We start from the raw sequence: 22658 nt of genomic DNA, 5'->3' as shown, positions 1-22658 counted from the left end.
TCATCGCTAGAGAAGGGCAACATTCTCTCATAAGTGCTGTTTTCATTCAGAAACTACTCCTGAAGTCAGTAAACACAGCTTTGGCTACCCAGAGAAAGATGACAAGAGCTAATAAGGCTCATGTTACTTTTGCTGAAGCATTAAAATCCAATAACCAAAACTGTGTGCAGTCTGACACAGAGAACTCCAGCCATTTGAACGCTAGAAACGCTAGAAAATCCTCCATGTTTCTGTAGCATCAATGCAAAGAAGACTTGCCATAGTTGTTCTACACATACCTCGCTCTGCTTGCACCCTATGCACCCAAGTATATGTTGAGGAAACACAACATCAGCTAAGTTCTAATTCTCTAAATATCGGAAGTTAACATTAACATTCATGAATTCGTATTTATGTCATTAAAACATCCAAAGCATAGTGTATTCTCAACAGACCTTGTTGTCTTAAAGGAAACTAGTTTCCTCTTCCTGTTCTCATGTGTTTGCGACTTGTTCCTGTTCTGATCAGCCAAGTCACCCTGAGTTGCTTACAGAGAAGCTGCAACTGGAACACCTGGAGAGGAACTGCAGTTGCACATCTCATGTTCCTATCCAGGCTCATTATGTAAGAAGCCATTGCTGTAACTCCAAAATTTCAGCTGCTTGTTGCTACATGCAAGTTGTAACCAGTAACAAAAGGGAAATTCTGATGCAAACCTCGTAGGTTGTGTTTTTTTTGAACCAAAAAATCCAAGCAAAAGTTGTAAGTTATTTTTTCCAAAATTAAAAGTAAAAGGCTTTTGCAAACATAGCAGCAACGAGGTTTCATCAGCTTGGGAAATATTAATTGCTGACTGTAAGATTTAGAAATCAAAGCTATGGAAATTTAGAAACAAAATCAAACCACAGAACCCCATTTTAGTATTCAGTTGCCCTGCAGATACTGTGTGGTATTTCTCTATTAATCACTGATACCTCTGTGAGGAGGGCAGGAGGCACATGGGCTCTTACATCTGGACTCTCTGCGCAGGCTGTGCTGCTCCACTCCTCATTTCACATTCCAATCAGCCAGCACACGCCCTAGACAATTTTCTTTTAAAGCAGCAGAGCCCTGCAGAGAAACCTTCCTTGCCACTCCACAGTGAAAAAGCTGCTTGTCATCATCCACATAATCCTTATTTCAGAAATAGTGTGCCTTTGACAGTTCGTGTTATTTCTCGTTCTATTACTCAAAAATTGACATCTCAAAACTGCACACTTAGCTCAAGTGGGACGCTGCACTCTGACGAAAGTCACCTCTGCTAGCTACAAGTAGATTTTTGTTGGCTGGCTGCTGTGTGACTACATTGTTACAGCAAGCTAAATATAAATGCAATATTTTAAGCTGTTTTCATTATAACTATATTAAGGCTTCAAGGAGAGAGAAAAGACTAGTAATAGAGTTGCAGATGGAGAAAAAGGTTGTTAAGGTAGCCTGTTATCTTTAATTTTGTCTTTGCCAGCAAGTAGAACTGACAATACCACGCAGATTTTATTTCAGCAGACCAGCACGAAAAAGTAGTAGGAAGGAAGCAAAATATTAATTGGTCATTATAGTCACTGCAACTTTAATGTTCATCCCCCTGCTTAGAAATAACCACACCACTTAAGCCATTAAGCCATCACCATCTACTGAACGTTACTAGTGACTGCCTTCAGGCAAGCACAGCTTTATTTCAGCTTAGTGAATGCTGACAAATTGGCACAGTAATATCACAAAATACTACCAAACTTACAGTTTTTTATATAATACTTAAACTCCTTTATAAGCCCACATTTACTGAAGAAGTAACTAAGCGTTGATCCTTCAACATATTCCCTCACTTCAGGGTCTAGAGATAATTTTCTTACCATCTGTACAACTGACAACTTACACAACTTCAGAAAAGCAGGCTAATGCATACATAAGAGGAATCACAGCTAAGCAAAATATCTTTAGCTATATCTGCCTTAGAATAAAGCAACGGCTACAGTTCTATAACACAACAGCATTGTAGTCTTCCACCTATATCTTTCAAATGAAGCTTATTCTCTTCTGCTTTGCTTTCACGAGTACATGGTCAGCTGCAGCCAGTCCTCAATGGTCATTTTGATCTGCCCATTTCCATCGCGGTCCAGCGCCTTGAAGGCCCGGAACATGCTGTCCAGTCGCACCAAGCAGCTGATGAAACTGTTAAAATCCATGCTGCCATCCTCGCTGGCATACCTGCGCACGATCACCTGGCAGAGCTGTTCGTTCAGCTGGAACCCTGCAGCCTGCAAGGCTGCTGGCAGCTGAGCTCTCTCCAGAATGCCGGACTGATTGGTATCGCAGCGCTTGTACGCACACTGCCATTTCTTGATGTTGTTCCACAGGTACTTAAACTCTTCAAAGCCCAGTTTGCCATTTGTGTCGGTATCCATGACAGCTACCATGCTGCGGCACGTGTCTAAGCTGAAGCCATCTGTCTTCAAGTCTTGATGTCGGGAAAGCACTTTGTTCAGGATATTTCTTAGCTCTGTAGCAGACACTTCCATATCATCTCCAGCCAGCTGGGCAAAAAGGCGACGGAACTGTCTGATTTCCTCACTCTCGTGAGCTTCCACGTTCGTAAAATGGCTGCGAGGTGGTGGTGGCTCCGGATTATACTGAGCTGCTGCTTCACTTATCAAATTCACAAGACCTCCAACAAGTCCTCCAAGATTTCCTCCATGTCTGCCTCCTGTTAGGAGACCTCCCAGGCCACGTACAAGGCTCCCTCCTTGACCACTACCACTTCCTCCGCTCAGCAAAGCCTTAGCAAGGAACATCACAAGTGTTTTCGAAGGGAGTCACTCAGAGATCTTGCACTTCTGTAGCTCTCCAGAGCTGTGTTGTGTATGAGCTGGGTGTGGACAAAACACAGCTTAATCTACATGCTTAATCATGCCTGTGCATGACTCCAGAGGCCAGAAATACTGCAGATCTCAGTAGTTTCTGTCTGCCGTTGACATTCCTGTTTTTCTTCTTCTCTGCATAATTAGCTTTATGACATTTGATAAATCTTTGTTGAAAACAAACAAACAAACAAAAAAACCCACAAAACCTGACGATGCTGAAAGCCACACAGCAGAAGTTATAACTGAAATAATTAGAAAAGACCCCTGGCAGTGTGACTGCTTCTCAGTAAAGCAGATCTCCCTATAGATGAACACCAAGAAAGCTTACTAAAGTCTTGGCTGTGATTGCAAACTTTTATGTCTTTAGCTTTCTAATGAATTGTGTGTTAATTGTGTGCTAATTCTAGTCACTGAAGCAGTTATGCCAGATAGGTGAGTTGAAAAGAGTCTTCACTGCCATTAGTTACATTGGTTGCCACACTGTATTTGTCTTGTATTTGTGCTGTGCTTCAGAACTCAGTTTTGCGTTCATAGGAGCCAGTGGTCCAAGGTGAGGAGATAGGAACGGGGAAAGGATGAGTACCTTATCTGCTAGAGCTTCTATGCCTTCAGCAAATACAGGAATATATTTTACAGGAATATATATCTCTATTTTAGAGTCTGTAAGTTCTTTATATTTGGAAAAATCTGGCAAGTTTAAATCAACATGTACAACAAAATGCCCTCCTAGTGCCAAGTGTACTGCTAAAGTTAACTCGATTGGGAAGAATGATGCTGTGTTAGGAAAGCTCCCAAGCCAAGAAGCAAACTTGAGTTTATAAGCACTTCTAATAAAGCATGCTGCTTGCACTGCAGCATAAAGAAAAACGAGTTGTACACTATGCTCTAATCACTGGGGCTGCTGGTGTAGACAGAGGGAGCACATTCATACAGCAAGTTTTCCCATCTTTCAGGGAGAAGTATAACATGAAACAGATCACTACTGACTATGGAGAAAAGCCTAAATAATCAGATTAGCACCTGCACATTCCTTCTTTATGGCTGAAGACAGGCAATAGGAGTCTTCAGAATGTATAATAGAACCTTTCACAAACACAACATAAATATTTCTTTACTGAAAGGGCTGTTAAACAGTGGAATGGGCTCCCCAAGGAGGTGGCTGAGTCACCATCCCTGAACGTGTTTAAAAACAGTTTGGATGTGGTGCTCAGGGATATCATTTAGCGGAGGGTTGTTAGAGTTGGAGTAGTATGGTTGGATTGCAGTTGGACTTGATGATCTTTAAGGTCTTTTCCAACCTGAGCAATTCTATGATTCAGATTCTATACAGTCTATTAAGCTTCAATCTGCCTTAAGTTATCTACTTACAACTACACTGCTTAATTAAACAGTTAGAATGTAAATGAACTCAAAATCTGGGATAGGCAAAAGGAAATATTCAGCCACCAGCAGAATGAAGATGGTTATCTTCATGCTGTAGCTTTCCAAGAGATAACTGTCATTTCACAAGCTACAAACCAACCAACTTTTCTTTTCACTCAAACTTACAAAGGTAACTGTATGAGTCAACTATCTGTCCTGTACACATTGCTAGCCAAGAAGTGTTTACTAAGCTTGACGTAACAAAACAAGTATTCTTTTTGTATGTAATTCTTAACAAAACGTTGCAAACAAGATTTCTAGTCAGTTAACAGACTACTTACTCTGTCAAAGAGTAGAAACAGCTCTCTGAGGACATCTGAAATAGGCAGCTTCAAGTACTCTGCAAATTCCTCAATTCCAATTCTTCCCCCTTTGGAAGCACTTGCAATAGCAGCAAAGGTATCCAACTGCTCTCTCACATGGTTCCATTTTAAGCTAAGCAAACATGAAGGAGAGGAGGTATTTCTAAATGCTGTACATCCAGGCTGATGTTTTATATGAAATCAGCAATTAAGGACTGCCCCCCCACGATTATTAGTATTATAAGCAGACAGTTCTATACTTGGGTATATCAGAATCAGTGGCTCATCAAGTAGTTTGTTTTTTTGTACACTGTTATCAACTGCAGCATTTCCCTTATCAACAGCTTAACTTCCCTTACTTGAGCTTCTTGCTGATTTTGGTGAACTCCACCAGCCCTGCTTCCATGGGTAAAGTCAGCTGTCCTGCTGAAATCATCAGTCTGCAGTCTTCGAAAGTATGATCAGTGACTGGCACCTTCAAAGCACTGAAACAAAATTAAGGAAATGAAGGAAAAAGACAATCACCGTCTTACACTAAAATAACTTTTAGTTGACTGTTTCTGTTCTCACCACCACAACTTGCCTTAATGCTAATATACAAAACAAGTGATAATTTGTTCTTTTTCTGATGCAGGCAGCATAGAGCAATGCATTCTGTGAAGCAGCACTGTGAAATGACATTACAGTAATTTCATGATGTTTTCATATTCACAGTTTTGTAAACGCAACCCAGTAGCCTCTGAGAACAAACCACATCCTTACTCTTGTCAAGCAAGTAAGGGAGCATTTTATTCCAGCATTCCAAGTATCAAACATACTATGTTCCAACATAGGCAGCCTTCTTTATGCTCCACATAAGACCAATCAAAGGGTGTTTTGGTACAAGAATTAGACACCTACATACAGTACCTAGGACCTGACTGAATGGTGGGGCAGGGTACTTGGTGTACTTTATGGCTGGGCTGTACACAGACATCTAGAGAAGGAAGGTGGATAGGTATGAAAGAAATGTTCTCAAAGATTTTGTTCATGACATTACATACGTTGCCATGGTTTGTCGGACTCTATTGGCAAAAAGAATGGGATCATTTCTTTCTTCCTCAGTAGGAACATAAACAGGCAGAAACTGAAAGAGATGAGTAATCCAATCAATTCAGTAGTCACAACTTTGTTAACAAAATAGACAACTTCCTGTTAGTCTTTGCAACGAGAAAAACAGAGGGGAAAAAAATGAGCCATGCAATGACAGAGCTGGACACCAGAGGTCTCAAGAGCCTTAGGAACAATTCAAAGTGCACTAGCCACACAAGTAAGATTTTAATCCAAACTGCCTCTTAGAGATTGATAGAAGCAGCTATAAAAAATAAAAATCAAAACTCCAAAGAAAGTAAATGCATGTATCATAGGAGGTTTAAACACTACGTCTGTAAGAACGAGTCTGAAATTCTTTTCAAAGATTCTTTGTAATTGATGTTATATACCAGAAAAATGTGTATAAGATTTACAGTGTGGTGTTTGTTTTTTTCACACATGCTGCAGTTACACCTGGTACACATTAACTGCATCTGTCAGGATGTGACTGGTAAGTTTTCTGTAAGTTTCTTCTAGCCTGTGGTGAAAATGCTGAGGAATCTTAGTTCTGAATTATGAGAATACTAAATTGGTACAGAATTTTACAAGCCTTGCAAACCAAGACATCTACCCCAGATATCTACATGACACATTTACTGTTAAGGACTTATTCAATGTTGTTTTGTAAGAAGTTGGAGTAGCATTATGCTAGCAATGTACCGTAGGTGAATTACTATCTGCCATGCCACAAATGGCATCTGTCTGCAAAGTACTGTGTGGATGTGTATTCTGGTCCTTCTTCAGTCGACACAGTGTTGGCCTGCAGCTCTGTTTCCTGTGCCTCTTCTCAGTTACGATTATCAGTTATTTCAATTCTGTTACTTCTCACCCTGCAATCCTGCCCTTAAATCCTAGAGTATAGCTATTCTAGAATCATTTAGATGCTGCACACTGTTCAGTGGAAGACACAGTTACTATGTGTCAACGTATTTCTTCAGTTACATTTTAGTTGTTGGTGATGCATCAATATATTGGTACCTAAGTCCTATTTAAATACAGTCCATCCTGGACAGCCTTTGCCTTTGATTTCAAGGAATGCTGCTTCTTTATGACCAAATCCAGACATTTATGGAATAATTTCTCTATCAAATAGCCATGACACTTTTCTATTTGTAGCTGGGCATTTTCTCTCTGGTACGGACAGCAGGGGCCCAGCTGCTCACACAAAGTGTTGAGATTTCATTCCTTCTACAAGCAGCTACCAGGTCTGTTCATTCTAACACAGATTCTGGCTCATTACAACTTCCCTGCAGAAGTCATGCAGCTCTTAGGTTGAGGAAGCACAGGCACTCTGTACAAACACAAAGAATTGTGTTATCATTGGCTGAGACAAAATCATAATTCTAAGAAGTTTATCTATGCAAACATGGTTCCTGCTCTTGAAGGTGGTCATTATGTCAGCAGAGGCTGAGGTCTTCCTCAGACCGCAAGTTAGATTTTTGGTAGCTGAAACATCTCATTTAAGAAACCTGCTTAACATTAATGATTAAACCAGTTTGCCAGAAACTACAGCAGGAGGTGATGAATTTGGTTTGCTGTCCTCCTGAGGTGGCATGCAGGATCTCACACACACCCAGCTGCTTATCTGCTGATGACTGCTAAGTATACCTTTGCTGTCAAAATGCAGTCCTGTAAGAACGATTCTTCCCAGCCCTTTCAGTAGCAGAAACACTTCTCTGATCTGCTTTTGGCTTAGTCTCTCTTCCTGTGATATCTGCCAAATGCTGTACCTTTGGCAGACATAAAACTCAATGCCATTTTTATCAGCTAATTACCAATATACACAATTTTTTAGGCTGTATCTAGAAACACATATAATTCCTTCCTGGACCACAGGAACATCACTGTCCATGCATTGTAGGTAGAGCCAGAGCAACACCAATGGGAAGAGAGGCAGCTTGTTCACAGTATGTGGTAGTAACTGAAGTGTTTGCTGCTGAAAAGTGAACTACTCAGTGACCACTAATAGTGTGATTTCCTCCCTCTCTGGGTAAAACTGTCCCTTCAATTTTGGCCTTTTGGAAACCTTTGTACTGATGCTAAGCAGTTATTTCCACTCTGGTGACACGTACTGCTGTGAAAGCTGCATCTTTCTTCACGTTTCAGTTTCACTGTGGGAACACAATTTTCTAACAGACAAGTTTGAGTTCCTTTCTGAATCAGGGGGAAATAAACATTCTAATAGAAGGGCTCCACTGTTTCTTGTTCCCACTTGTATGAATGGCATAGATGTATCCTTCCGTACAAAATCATAAAGAGAATTTTATCTTTAGTACATACTCTGTTAATCTGTCTACTGCACGTATTATAATATACAAGATGTTCCCCTGAAAAGAATTTCTCTGTTTCACAACAAAGAGTTGGCTGCTAATTGTTAGCAGCAGTAACACAGCTTGTGCTCACAGAGCACTACTTTACTGAACTCTGTGTTTTGCAAATAAACAGCAAAACCTATCTGAATGTGTCCCAATGCTCAGGTCCCTAAACTGACATAATCCATACGGATAATCTTTGTGGTCTGCTCAGGAATGTGAAGCACAGCAAACTGATCATACCTCGGTTATCTCTCTCCTCACTACTGCGCTCTGAATGCTGACTCTGACAGGCAGCAAGCTGTTAGAGTAAGTGTACTGATATATGAAGTGCATATGTTGTGTCAGTTGTCATTTATCTGTCTTTGTGCCGTGCAGCTGACCTTAATGATCAAGGTAACTGGTTCATTATACGAGGCTCAGCTTTCTCCCAGAACAAACACCAGAGTCCCTAAGTAAGCTCTTACTTGCAGCAACCCTTTAGCGTTCAGTCTGGGAAGGTGGTGAGTAAGACAAGGATGCTTTCAAGAGAGCAGGGAAATAAGAAGGTAGGGTAAAAAAATGTGAAGTTGCCTTTAATAGAATGTTTTATATTTGTTATAAATTTGTAACCAGTGAGTTGGCAATGATTTTCCAGTGCTTTAAAAATAAAAGTATTTCTGACAGCTTTTATTGAGGAACTCATCAGGTTAAGTGATACACAGATCTAGCCAACAAATCTCAAAATCTTCTATGACTCTCTTCTTGTTGCTGACACAGCTGTTTACTGCTCACAAACAATGATTAATAATGTGGATTATGTATTTATGCTGAAGTATAAACTCTGTGGCTACTGAATCTGAGTAGAAAGATATTTCTGATTCTTACCTCAACCTCCACTCTTGTGAAGAGCTGACACAGTGTCATTATGCACAGCTCTTTTCTGCAGGAGAGGAAAAAAGAAAGGAAGAATTTAAAACTATGTTTTACAAAGTATTTGCACAATCAGCAGATGAAACACAGCCAATATTGGACAAGGATTTTAAGTACGTGGAAGCTTCCTGAAACGCTGCATTGGAGGTTTTTTTTCTATAAGGCTCCTGCATGTATCTGCTGCTTGCTCACTGGGCAGGCAACTTGTTATCAGATGTCATGCTTATCAACAATACTGCAAAATTTTTGGTGAGCAAAATACATATAAGTTACTTAATCTTTAAGGATGTGAACACATAATGGATTTTGAAGATTTAAGGGCTTTGATTCTAAGCAGCAGCTTTAGTTCTGTATCCTGCCTTCTCACAGCTGCAAAACAACCAGTAACTTCCTTCTGAAGCAGAAGCAGAAGCAGAACTGAAGCAAGGATTTGTAAATTTTTGCTGGCCATTTTGCAAATTATAGTAACGTTTGCACAAATGTGTTGACAAAGTGCCAGTGTGTCTGAGGTCTGCAGTAAGGTGAAATTTTAATATTAAGAGGTAGGGGGAGGAAGAACCTGCTGGGGAAAAGGGTAAGCACAGTCACTTCAATTTCTGGTTTGTTCACTATCATTTTTAAGCAGAAATATACACTTGCTCTCTACGTCATGTAAATTGTAGTAGGAAGCTTTCAGGAAGTCTTTTGTTTGTGCATTTGAAAAAATAAAGAGAAAGGCAAAATCTAAGCGATCCTTTCTCTCTGCTGGAATACTTCACTGCTTGATTTCCTATTCCATAATTTTAGGCATGCCTCTCAGTATGACACAAAAATGAAGGGGAAGAAGCAATAAGGGAAGGCAGAAATGGGTCAGGAGGTTTCCACGAGGAGCCTGGTGCTGTCCAGCCTGGGTACAATAGCCAGGAAGCTTTACGGAGACTGTGCCAGGTCTGCCTTTTCTCTCAAGCTAAAGATGTAGCTCCTTTTCAGTCTTCACTATAAATGCTTCATAGGAATAATCAATACTACGCTACTGAATTTGCAATATGCATTACTATCAGCATGCTGATAAGTGCTGCTAACAGCAACAACAATAATTAAACAAATATCTTAGGGAACTCAGTAAGATGAACATTTTCGTGTAGGTCAGCTTTTCAAAATGTCCGAGTTTGCAGCTGCTAGCAATAACTACTGATGCCTTACAAGGCATTTATGATCCACTCCACTAGTTGAGATATATCTCCAAATGATATGCCTTAAAATGTTGGTCCCTTAACAGATCAGTATTAGTGCACTTTGATACATTACATATGCCACATGAAAACATGGTGCATGAACCCACATAAATCCACATCATGTTTTTATGTTCATAAGCTGTGTTTTCCAGACAATTTTAATATTTTCTGTACTGGTTAGAAGAGTTTTTTATAATACAGTATTTTAGCATATTAGAAGGCCACCCATGTTGAGGAAAAAAATGCAGAGATACACAGCCTAAATGGTCTATTGAAGCATTTTTCTTTGTTTCCATGTCAGATACTATAAATTTAGCTTCTTCATTGACATTCCGAAACACCAACTGCTTTTGTTGAGTCCAGCAAAAATAATAACCTGAAGAGTCCAAGGCATCGGAATAGAAAGATGGGGAAATAATAATCATTGTGTTGCCCACAGCCACTTACTGTCGTGTGACTCTTCAAAAAAGGTGGAGGAATGAATAAATAGAGGGTATAAAATGACGTTTATTTTTTCTTGTTTGCATATCATGTAGTGAACTGTTAACATCTGTAGGTTTTGATGACTATTGACTGATTGTTTCAAAAAAAAAATCATTTCAAATTTTTCCTGTTGTGATGTGCAGAACAGCAGAGAAAATTGAACAAAACAGTGGCAGAACTAGAAATAACACTTTCTCATTTGCAAACTCCTTTTCTGTCCATTCAGATACGATACCTACAGCATTACATCAAATATTTTCCCCTCATAAAAAGAGATCTATGAGATCACATGCCCTGGCTTAGCCCAATCTATCTGGCAGACTGTTTAGTAATGAGGAAAAAAATATCCATGCAATTTTCAGTAGGATTAAGAAACTTACAGTGAATAGCCTTGCCATGTCCAGGTCACAGTATCCTAAGGAAAAAATTAAAACAGAAATGTCTGAGGAAACAGAAGAGAGTTAAAATGCAGAAAGGTTACAGCATAAGACAAGCATAAGCTTAGTAAGAGCAGATGATGCTTTTATAGTCCTGTAGAGAAAATGAAGGTGTAAATACAACTAGGATTCCTTGCCTTAAAAATTTGGAAAAAAAGAATAATTGGGAATTAAAATTAAGTGGTTATTTGGGCTTCTTACATCATTCTAACTGAAACAGCAGAAAAGTAGAAGAGCATCTAATAAGACTTCTTCAGAAAACTCTGCCAGTCCACTTAGAAAGGCACCCTCAGAAATACTCTGGAAATAGCTTTCAGGGATATCTTTGCATAGGTAACCTATCATGCTTTTTCTTTGCTTTTTGAGCTTTTTTTTTTCTTCTTGTTCTATGTTTATTGCTTCCTAGATATTGTTCTTACAATGTATACTGCAGATCCTTAAATCCTACTGGTAAAATGCATCAATCCCTTCAGCGGTTCACTGTTTAGAAACAGAAATGCAAAAGGATTTTACAAGGGAATCAACATAAATAAAAATAATCACTTGTTTTCCATCTTGAAAGACACTAGGAATGAAAATGTTGGTCTTTTTGTTCTTTTGGTCAGGCCTGGGTTTTTTTGGATGAAGAAGAAATAAAAAACTAAATAACAGTCTGCTAGACTCATATCCTGGTATTACACCTGCCAGGGAAACAGAGCCATATGGCTCCAGTCCTGTACTTGGCAGAGACTGCAAACATGTATCCAGCAAAACAAGAAAAGTTGCACAAAGAGAACCATCTGCAAAGCTGCCCTCCCCAGCTGCCTGAAGGAAGGGGGGTGCTGGAAGCATTGCATGGTTCAGCTTCGCTTTTGTTCCGAAAACCCATTTGCAGTAAGAGTATTTTAAGCTTAACCCAGAAAAGGATGACTGGTAAGGAAGCAGCATGCATTTCAGACTTCAAAGTCCAGGCTCTGTGGCTTTGTAGGAAGTTCCTAACTTCCGCTGCAATACTGCTCTGCACTTCCTCTTATTTTACTACAGCTGAGAAGCCCAAAAGTAATTTTCTCACAATCAGAATAGCAACTAGTCCATCTGATTCTTGGGAGGCTTGGAATCCTCCAGTGTTAAAACTGAGATGATAAATTCTTCAAATTTTTGCCAAAGCAAAATATTTAGCTTAGATACATTTGAAGTCAATATTTTGACCTCCAGATTAGTAGTACAAAATTGTGCTGCATACCAGCTTGTTGGGATATCGGAGCAAAACAGGTTGCACAGGAACTCCAGGAATGAATGCACCTGCAACCACAAATTAGTATTGGTTCTTAAGGCTGAGCTTTATACAGCAATTAGAAGTTTTAAGAGATTCACATCAGACATGATATCAGGAAGGAGACATTTTTTAAAAGACCAGAAGAATGGAAAGAATTTTTCTCTTTCCATAACATCATCACTGCAATTAGCAAGATGTCAAAACAGAAAACAGCTCAACTCCATTTCAGGGAGAAAGGGCTGCCTCAGATTCCTGGACTGTTCAAACTGATTTTCTATGCATTTCTGCCCACTGGTCATCATTTGTTTAAAAAGATCAGATTCTCACAAGGGTACTGGGCATTTCCTAGTAAGCGATATGGATCTGAGCACGTAGCACTGGTTTTGTAACTTTGCTACCAAAGAAACTGTACAACAGTAAGAAAGAGCACTGTGGCTGTAACTGAAGTGCAGCACAACTATCAGTATGCACAACAGTCAGTGATGCTATCAAGCATCTTTCATTGTTAAGAATGCATCACAGATATTTTGCATCCTATAAGATAGTAAAAGGGAGAAAAGTAAAATGACAGTGCAAAACAGTGGGCTTAATGCCACTGAAATGTCATTACTACAATACTGAAGCTTTAACAATATAAGACATTAGTAAAATGCTGTTGTGATATATCTGTTGAAGTATAGGCCTTACTAGAGCTACCAGATCAGTATTTCATACAGTATTTTCCACCAGAAATACTACAGAATCTCTCACCTTGTTTAAATGTGATCAGACAAGATCGGTTTGTGCAGGTGCCTTCTGGGAAAATCAGTATCTTGGATTTAAAGAGAAAGAAAGCAAATATATACACATCATAGAAGGATTATACTTCAGCATCGGTTACGGGAAGGCTGAATGTTTATGCAAGCTCTGTGATATGTTACACTGCATCACAAGATTACCATTACTGTCTCAACAAGAACAGAATGAATTAGTGAAGGATGCCCACAGTAATAACAACCTGATTTATCTTGGAGACAAATGTATTTTTTTAAAGAGAGAAATATGGGGAATGGCCTTTATCAGTTCAGAATTATGGTACAAAAAGCTTCCAGTGTTTGACTTGAAATGTTTAGTGCTGCTAATAATGTGAGGACTGTATATCTTACCATATAAACATCAAGAGTCTGGGCTGACATGAAGCGCAGGAGGTACCCGAACATTAAAAGGCACAGATGCTATCAACATGAGTGAGTATGCTAGCTGTGATAAGAAGATCATGGTTTAAGGGCTAGGAGCAAAAGGTGGAGCATAGGTGTATTTCTTAAGCAGAACTATTGTAGTGTCACACCCTGCACGACCTCTGAATGATTCAGACACACTGAACACCCAGAAGGACTCTGAATTAGATTCTGAAAGATACTGGATTAAATGCAGTGTGACACACTGAATTCAACTCCCTCTAGAATACAAAGAAGCTTTGTATTTCTTATATCAATACAGGATTGACCATAAGCAGCATTCCAAAAAATCTCAGCACAAGAACTGGTCTGGATCAGAATTGTTCAGGGTCTATTCCCACTTCAGTATGAACGAATGGGTCACGGCTAAACAAAAGAGATATTGGCTGTGCTAAGTACAACAGACACAGCTACACAATTTGTTTTACAGTTAGTCCTTCACTGCATGTTCCACAATCAGAAATTGTTTGCTACGGACATAAAAACAGAAATGCTTCTATTCAGCCATATGTCATAAACCCTGGGAAAGAAATCAGTGTCTGAACCATACTTTCCTTCCCCTTTTGTTTTGGTACAGGGTTGGGAGAAGCAGTACTCAGGACTTCATGCTATTAATAAGCACAAGTGTTGCCTAGCCTGTTGTGTTTTGATTTTAGGAGAAAGGAACTGGGAACTCAGCTAGTCCTTTCCTATTGTGCTAAGAGAATGCAGACTCTGAGGAGGATATCACAGACATCATCTTGTGATCAAGTTGCTAAAAAATAAAATAAAATCTTGGATATTGAATCATACAATATTAGTGCCATAGCACAGAGGCAGAATTAGTGTAAAGCCAGCTCCCCTTTCCTTCCCATGCAGCTTTCAGCAGAGATTATTTTCTGGAATCATTTAATCCATAACAGCTTAGCAAATCATAAACATAAGTGTAGTTTCTAAGAATAGTATTACCAAAAAAAAAAAAAAAAAAAAGAGAAAAGCTTTGCTAGCTTTCACACACAGAGATTTAAAACCCTCCACACAGCTGACAAGCTGAAAAGTAATGGAGGCAGCATGAGACCACAGTCAATGCAATGGAAGAGCGCAGAAAAGCGCTGCTAGATGAGATGTTAGTAAGTTTATAGTTCTGCCAAGTCTTTCCTCTTGCAGTGGATGCAGATCTCCATCCCAGACTTCTGCCTTTCGGAGTAGCATTTCTGCCTCAACTGTTTTCTACTTCAGAGCAATCCCTGTCCCAGGAACTTTTAAGTCTTCATGATGGAATGCCAGCCAAGGCCTAGAAGCACAACAGCAGCTTGCTGCTGAGGAATGACCATGAGAAACAGTGTGCAGAACTGGTGCTTCCAGATTTAAATCTTTCCACAATTCAGACCAATCTAAAAGCCTTTGTTTGTACTGCATTATTAACCCAAAGAGTAAATTGACCTTCAGCTCAGCTGTTTATCACATGTGAAATGGGTGTGTTAAGCCTAAGTACTGCTGGTAATGGAGCCTGCACAACCTGGATTACTCCTCAACTGTTACAAGCACAGCTCTGTGATGTAGCTTCTCACACATGCTGTCCTGAGAATAGTGATTCACACATACCAATGCTACTGTGAAGGCAGTATGTTAAGAATAAAAATTGGGAAAAGAAATTCAAGAGCATTTGCATTTTAGAACAGAAATTTTTACTGTCTGGATTGAAATCATTCATATGTCATGACCAGATTTCCTGGGGGATCAGCCTCTTTTCTTCCTTTCCTAAACCCGTCATAGACCTGAGAGCTGATCTGAGATGCCAAGATGCTATTCAGCTAGGCACTGCCTGACACTATGATGCACAGAGTATATGGATATATTACAGAAGAGCAGTGGTATATTTCTTACCTGTGGCCACTGGCCTCTTGACAATGCCCGGCTACTTATCTCAGCGACTGTATTCTTACGTGAATCGGGGTCTTGACGAGAAACTGCTACAGGTTGGAGGGAACTTAAAATTGCTGTGAAAGAGATCAAATTTTATTTGTTTTGCACAAGTTCAAGGCAACCTTGTAATAAAAGCTTGGTATTCTCGCACTAGGAGACAAACTCTGCACGAACAGCTTTCAAACTAAATAGATAAGAAAAGTATTATTGTCCTAATTCTGCAAAAGAATAAGACACAGAAAACATACAACTGTAAGCTGAGGAGCTTGGCAGTAGGATAAACATACCAAATTCACTCAAGCATGCTCTACTAATAGGGCTGTTATCCTTCATGGAGCATTTCCCCATAGTTTTGAGCAACAGACCTGACCAGGCACCCACTCATGGGCCTCACTTGGGCCTAAATCATGCAGACTGCAACAAAGAAGCAGTCGGAGCCCACAACCAAGAAGTAGGAAGTCCCTTTGCAGTTACAAAGCATATTTGTATGTACATGGAAAAAAACACACCAAGAAACCAACAAACCAACTAGATAAGCACAACTAATTTAATGAGGTCTGTATCAGAAGGTGTGGACATACTGAGATGTGATGAGAAGGTTGGGAAAGAATTATCTTCTGTGTCTCACTCCTGTGCTTTTAAAAAAAGATAAATACACGCTCAGTTCCTACCAGGACACTTGTCTATGTAGCCTACTGAGTTCAGTCTGGGGTTACTGTTGGCTTATTATTTTAACAGCCCTAAGAGAGATATAGCAAGCAGAAAGCCTGATGCTGATTCTAGTAATAACGCAAACTGGGATTCCTTTGTGTTCCAGAAGGAGGAGAAAATAACAGAAGCATGATTCAGCTGATCTTTTCCATTCTCTGCATTTCCTTTTTCAGTAACTTTTCTTTTGTTCCTTCCTTGTTTGACTATCATTAAAAAACAAATAAAAAAACCAACATAGCAGTGCTGTAAGTTTAAGCTTATGAGTATGATATTTTCCAGACTGATGTAGTTCCAGTCTGTTTTGAAACAATCTTCACCAATCCATACTCTATCTTTATGGGCCATACTGTTAAAAAACAGCAGCCAGATTATTAAAGCTACCTACTGAGAGACTTTCAGAGAAAGTTACTATTCTGAGATGCTATGAAACATGTTTTCAATGTACAGTACATTTTAAATGGTATTACATTCCATGCCTGGAAGGCAACAGCATACTCTGACCAACTCAGAAAGACAAACTGTCCCAGTGATTTCACTGAAAATAATCAGTATCTTTGGAACTTAAGGATTTAAAAAGCCTGCTCCTTCATCAGTTTCAGAGATAAGACATATTATTTTTTCATAAATACTTACTGCCAAATACCGGAGTTGAAAGGTTCTCTGCTCTAGATACTATTGATGGCATTCCAGTTAAGGCAGAAACAATGGCATCGAAAAAGCTTGAATGAGGAGCTGCAACAAAGATTGGGGCTTCCTGTAGACTCGCCACTTTCCCTTTTACTTTAACTTGGAAACCCATTACAAAGAACAGGGTACGAGTTAGGCATGAGAGGGTTGTCTGGATCATCCTCCTTGTGAACAGAAACACAAAAACATCATCCAGGTTACAGCTAGTACTCTGAACAAATACCTAGCTCTCACCAGCACTGTGGGCAGGCACAGGACAGCAATACTACTCGAAAGGAGAGCATTGGAGGCTTTTTTTTTTTTTTTTTTTTTTATGTTGGCATTTACAATATTATATTTACAATTTTAAAGATCATACAATGTAAAGCATCTTCTCCAGTACAGTTCCCCCCTGTTCCCCAGGTATGCTATTATTCTTGCTGTATTTTATAGCACTTGAGCACGATGCTATTGAGAGGGCAGGATAAGTGCTTAGCAGATTCAGCATCATTGTTGTGAGAACATACATCACTCCAGTTCTGTTCTTTTTTGATCATTTTTAATCATGTAAGATTAAATAACATAAATGGGACGAGCTCCCTCAGTGGGACTATCATTTCTTGGCCTGGTTACTGCTCACTTCATGTGTCTCCTCTTCCTGCACGTAGCTGCAAAGTGTTGCAATGAGAAGAGACCCAGAAGCTGAGTGACTAAAACCAGAACATACAAAGGCAGCTTTAGAATACTCCTCCTTAGCATCACAGCTAAGAGAGAAACTGTCAAAGCTAATTTTGTTCCACATGAAAATTCAGCAAAGCTTCGTTCAGCTAAGTAATGTTACCAAATACTTTTTAAAATAGTTTTCTTTCTCAAATATTCCTACTTGCATCATTACTGAAATAAGTCCTGGCTTACTGACAGTCTGTTAATAATGCTTTTCATAAAGATGTATCTCAGTCTCAAGGAACTCAAAAATTTACTTATTGAAAAGCTTTGCTATGGTTGTAAAATACTCTCATCAAAAAACTGCTTCCCCTGCAACAGTAAAAATAAGATTTGACAGAGGACTCCTCTTTAATCAAAAGGAGGAAGAGAGTGTGAGGAAAAAAATACTTTAGACACTGGCTTTGTGTTATTAAAAAAGCCCACAAACATAGAGCTCAACAAATATTGGTCACTTGTTACCTTCTCCATCCTTTAAGTGGCACTGATGCTCCTCCAGCGTGACAGAAAGTTGCAGCTGATGCAGACAGCCAGGACAGCAGTAAAAGGATTACCATACATATGGCACGAAGAGGTACCAAGATAATCCCCAGAAGAACAAGCTGGAAAAAGAGAGAGGAAATTCTGAAGAAATGGCATCAAAACAAATAACAAATATCTATGCAGTTACATTTTATGAATTCTAAAACACAGAAATTACTACTATATGTCTTAATGTATGCTAGTACTAATGAGTCCAGTTTTCATACAGGGAACTTTAGTCACTCATAGCATTTCAAAATATATTTTCAGATCACCATTTCAGCTGGAAGTGGAACATCTGATTATTTGGGTTTTTGGCTTGGATGCTGTTAACAGAGAAGGTAATCAGAGTTTGCCATAGTTTATACTTAGACTTGGTCTGCAGCATACAACAAGGTCAGATGAGTCTGACCAGCTGCTGTGTACCTCCACTACAGAGCTTCTATCACCAACCACCATCTGTCTAAAAGCCAAGTGGGATTGCTAAGATGATCACAGTGTACTTCAACCTTTTAAAAACAATCTTGTGTTGAGCCACAGCACTGCTGTGAGCGATTCTCACTGCTACGGCTCGCAGCAGCGCAGAGGCAACGCGACTTCATTTCCCGTTAGGCAAACAGGAGTTCTCAGTAAAACCACACTCATATTTTAAGGCATGGGTTCAGACCTTACAGTGCCCTAGGAGCTGCAGCAGCAGTTCTAGGCTGATTGCCTTTGGAAGCAGTTTGCTCACAGCCTGCACTACACAGACAGTAGAACCCAGCTACTAGGAAGACTAACTTCTTGTCTCCTGTCTGCGTTAAGCATCCTGTCTGTTAACCTCTGCCCTAGCACTCCTTTAATCTTTCAGAATAAGCTGGAAAATCATAGTTCCTTTCCTCCTCGCAATCAGGAGACCATTTCTAACTTGAAGCAAACTTTTGGGAGAGTTTTATTATGGTTGCAGCCTTCCAAGCTAGGTACCAAAGTCAGTCTAGAAAGACCCAGGCTCACACTGCTGGTCAGTTCTCCAAATGCAATTATATGGGGAGCTGGAGGCACGAGAGCCACTTACATGCCCTGGTTGCAAATAATCCTCAAATATTAGCCCCAGCCCCCAAGAAGGAATTTTTAGCTTGCTTTTTTTTTCTTTTTTTTCCCCATGCACAGCTCCAGCAAAAAGGTGTATTGGTACAAGGTTGTTAACAGCTTGTTGTAGTGCAGGGCAGGGCAGGAAGAAATTCTTTATTCTTGTACCCCAGTAAATTACTTTAGAAGCCATATCCTGAAGGCTGTCCTTTGTGGCACAACAGCAGTGCTACACAGATTGAGCAAGCACAGCTTGGGTGGAAGGTGAGCTGCCTTAGCCTGGGGAAGTCAGTGCAGCTTTCCTGGCAGGCTGTGAGCTGCTCTGTGTGCGTACATGGCACAAAACAATACATACCCATGCAGAACTGTTGGAGTGGGCATTTTTTTTACATTTGCACAGTGCTCCTCAAAACTTAGCATTTGGTTGTGCCAGCAGCCACTGACTGACAGCTCCATCAATTCAAATATGGTAAAGTTATTCAATAATACGTAAGTTTCAGCTTTCAGATTTTGATAAGCACTTAGCTTGCAGTTCTGCAGTAACATCCACTGTTCTACAGAACTTCTGATGCTGTAACACACCTTGTGAGTTCATCCAGGAAGTCTGCATTGCTATTCAATTGTTTTTGGGTGAGGTATCAGCCTGTGTAAAATGACAAAAAGAATCTGACTCATGACTTTTAACCTGAAGTTTTACACCAGTTCTATTCAAATAATTACTGAGTCATCTGTTACGTTTCCTTTTTAAAATCTGAATGATCTGTAGTCACAAACTGCCAACAGCTGACCAGTGGATTTGAATATGGTGAAGGAACACACACAGGTTTCTGTATGTCATATCAGATAATTAATTTGTGAGCTTTACCACAACTGAACAATAGTGCTCCTCTTTCAAAATCAGCCTTTTTAGTCAGCTTTTCAGCAACAACTGCTTACTGTACAGGAAAAGCAAGGCTTTGAGTAAGTTTTACAAAATTGTTTGCAACTTAAATATTTGAACTATGAGTATTAATTAATACCTCTTTTCTTTCAAAAGCAACAAATTATTTTAGTACATTTGCAATATAAGCATCTTCGAGTCTTACTAATCCAATTCTTGAATATATTAGCTTGGATCCAGCTTTCCTTTCATCAATACAGTTCTTCCTCACAGTTCTGCCCCTCAACTCCTTTCCAGTTCCATTCTCGTGTCCTCCTACTGTTCTCTTGTCAACATCCAGAAGAGGCTCTGGCCTTAGTCTTCTAAACCCAACTGTAATGACAGGGACTAAGAGGAATTTTGGGCCTTTGGGGCTCTCTTACATGTTGCAAAAGGCACAGTGACCACCTATCAAACTTGACAGTGGGCACACTGTAAATGAGGATAAGGAGAAGGTGTTGCAGCTTAAGATCTGTAAGCGCTGCCACATAAGCTGGGCATGATAATTTGCTTCTTGCAGCATACAATTATTCTAACATTAAAGTTGTATATAAGTAGTCAGGGAAGTGCATTAGTAACTTCATGGACAATACCGAAAGGACTAATGTCAGCAGCTGGGCTTGAGAGATTTGGATTTGGGCACTTATTGCTCCTACCCTCTTTGGTGCCAGACACAGTAAATATGAAGAATTCAGGTAGCAAGTCTCTCAAAATCAGATACTCCCTATCACATGCATCCACTCTAGTGGGATCTATAAATCCAGTTCAACAGTTCAGTTGTATTCTCTAGTATGAAATAGGAGGTGTAAGCATGGATTAAGCGTGTTTTCACTAAAACGATCTTTTTCCTTTATGGGAAAAAAAAAAAAAAGGACTGAATGTGCACTGACCTACAATGAAAAACAAGGATGCGGTAGCAGAAGCAAAACAGTTCCTCCCTCAAAACTTTAATAAATTCATTAATCTATTTTAGGCAGATGCACAGGTGGTGCTGATGTGCTGATGCAGGCTGTCAGCTTTCTAGGTCACTGTGTAATGAGGCAGAGTTGATTTCTGCTCCATCAGCTGCAGAGGTGGATAAAAAAAAAAGGACAGAAAAGAGAAAGGTCAAGGTAGGATAGAAAAGTGCTAGAGAAAAATGTACAGAACACAGGTACAAAGTTCAGCAACTACTGAGTAGGACCTGAGTCACTCATTTCTGTATGCAGTAGTCACAAAGACAGAACTGCCCTGAGTCATCTCAAGCACTATTCCCCAAATGAGGAATCACCTAGTTCTTTCTGTGCAAGGTGCCTGTAACCACATAACCTTTCACTGCCGCAGTCAACAGCAATGACTGCAAAGCTGCATCACAGCTCACTGGTTCCAGTCCCTGCCCCAGCAGAGCACCGTTTCCTCCTGCTGCACTGTGGAGCTATGTGTGGAATGTACTTTGCTTTAAAACATCCCATGATTTTCATCCCTTCTTCCTGAAGGAAAAGATATATTTGTGGTAGCTAAAATGGCAATCGGAGCCTAAAACTAGTATGCACTAGTAGTTGTGCACCCCTGCAAAGAACAGCCAGCACACTGTCCATGTCTGGAACCTCATCAGGAAACTGCTATCAGTACCCAGGCTTCATGCCTGCAGCTACCGGTTCGGATGCACCTGAGATGTGTCTGAGGCCACCAGTAAAACAAGGGATAAAGAGATTTGAAACTGTTTTCCAGGTTCCTCAAATTTCCTCTCCCCAGCTTCCTTCAGGGCAAACATTGTTTATAACTTTCGGAAGAGCTATATGAAACATAAAATATTCATTCATAACAACCAGCAGAAATTTGCCGTGAGTTCCTACACAGCGATGTGCTCATCGTCCTCACGGAGGTGTCACTGAGTACAGCTCTTAAAACGAAGCTGTTTGCTTTCTTCACCGCACAAGCCCCCGACAGCCCGCCGTGCAGCGGTGCCGACACCACGCACAGCAACGCATTGCGGCCGCTCACGCAGGGTGCAGGCGTTCCGTTTTCCCTAAGAGCAGCGCGTTATCTGCAGTCACGGTGCAAACCAGCCGCAGTTCGGTCCCGCACAGGAGGCTGAAGCTGCAGGCTGCGCACGGTGCGGAGCGGGCTGCCGGCTGTACGACGCCTAACGGACAGCGCGGCTTCCGGACGCCCCGCCGTCACACGCGGCACGGCGCGCCGTCCTCGCAACGCGGCCTCCGGCTTTCGCCCGTCCCGCCGCCGACGATCCGCGGGCTCCGACACGCGCCGAGGCCGCCGCGGCGGGAGGCTCGGATCCCGGCTCCGCGCCGCGCCGCCAGCCTTACCCGCAGCTTGTCCCCTGCGCTCGGTCCGCCCGGGTGGACGAAGGGGTTGGGAACGACGGGCGGGGAGAAGGACTGCTGCCGGGGCAGCGGCAGCGCGCGCTGCGCCATGCCCGCGACACCGCCGCGCCGACGCCCCGGGCGATGTTTGCGCATGAGCCGCGGCCGGGGGGGCGCCACAGCCGTGCCCGGTGCTGACCGGCGCTGCCCCGCCCGGCGAGCCGCCCATAACCAACCGCTCGCGCCCAGGGAGCCGCTGGGCTCGCGCACGGTCCCGCGC

General features: G+C 40.9%; 2 protein-coding genes across 4 annotated transcripts in view; both read right to left on the bottom strand.

Moving 5' to 3' along the window:
* The window catches only part of LPCAT2 (lysophosphatidylcholine acyltransferase 2), a 27913-nt gene extending 5364 nt beyond the window's left edge, over nt 1–22549 (bottom strand). Inside the window, exons 1-12 of one of the 3 annotated variants that reach the window (XM_048958920.1) lie at nt 22382–22496; nt 20966–21140; nt 18029–18168; nt 16811–17028; nt 15428–15540; nt 13095–13155; nt 12312–12370; nt 11033–11067; nt 8911–8965; nt 5644–5726; nt 4960–5085; nt 4580–4733 (exon numbers count right to left, since the gene is read on the bottom strand). In XM_048958920.1, coding sequence (XP_048814877.1) covers nt 4580–4733; nt 4960–5085; nt 5644–5726; nt 8911–8965; nt 11033–11067; nt 12312–12370; nt 13095–13155; nt 15428–15540; nt 16811–17028; nt 18029–18123 — 999 coding nt within the window. In that variant the 5' untranslated portion in view covers nt 18124–18168; nt 20966–21140; nt 22382–22496. Of the gene's footprint in view, nt 1–4579; nt 4734–4959; nt 5086–5643; nt 5727–8910; nt 8966–11032; nt 11068–12311; nt 12371–13094; nt 13156–15427; nt 15541–16810; nt 17029–18028; nt 18169–19738; nt 20456–20965; nt 21141–22381 lie in introns of those variants that run through there. The other 2 variants (XM_048958919.1, XM_048958921.1) reach the window with 2 other exon arrangements.
* On the bottom strand, nt 770–4572 carry CAPNS2 (calpain small subunit 2). Its single transcript, XM_048958931.1, has one exon. The coding sequence runs from the start codon at nt 2805–2807 to the stop codon at nt 2064–2066; it is 744 nt and encodes a 247-aa protein (XP_048814888.1). The 5' UTR covers nt 2808–4572; the 3' UTR covers nt 770–2063.
* Nucleotides 22550–22658: the final 109 nt, after the last annotated feature.

Source organism: Lagopus muta, chromosome 12, assembly GCF_023343835.1.
Source record: "Lagopus muta isolate bLagMut1 chromosome 12, bLagMut1 primary, whole genome shotgun sequence".
NCBI lineage: Eukaryota > Metazoa > Chordata > Aves > Galliformes > Phasianidae > Lagopus > Lagopus muta.
This window is presented reverse-complemented; position numbering and strand designations above follow the sequence as displayed.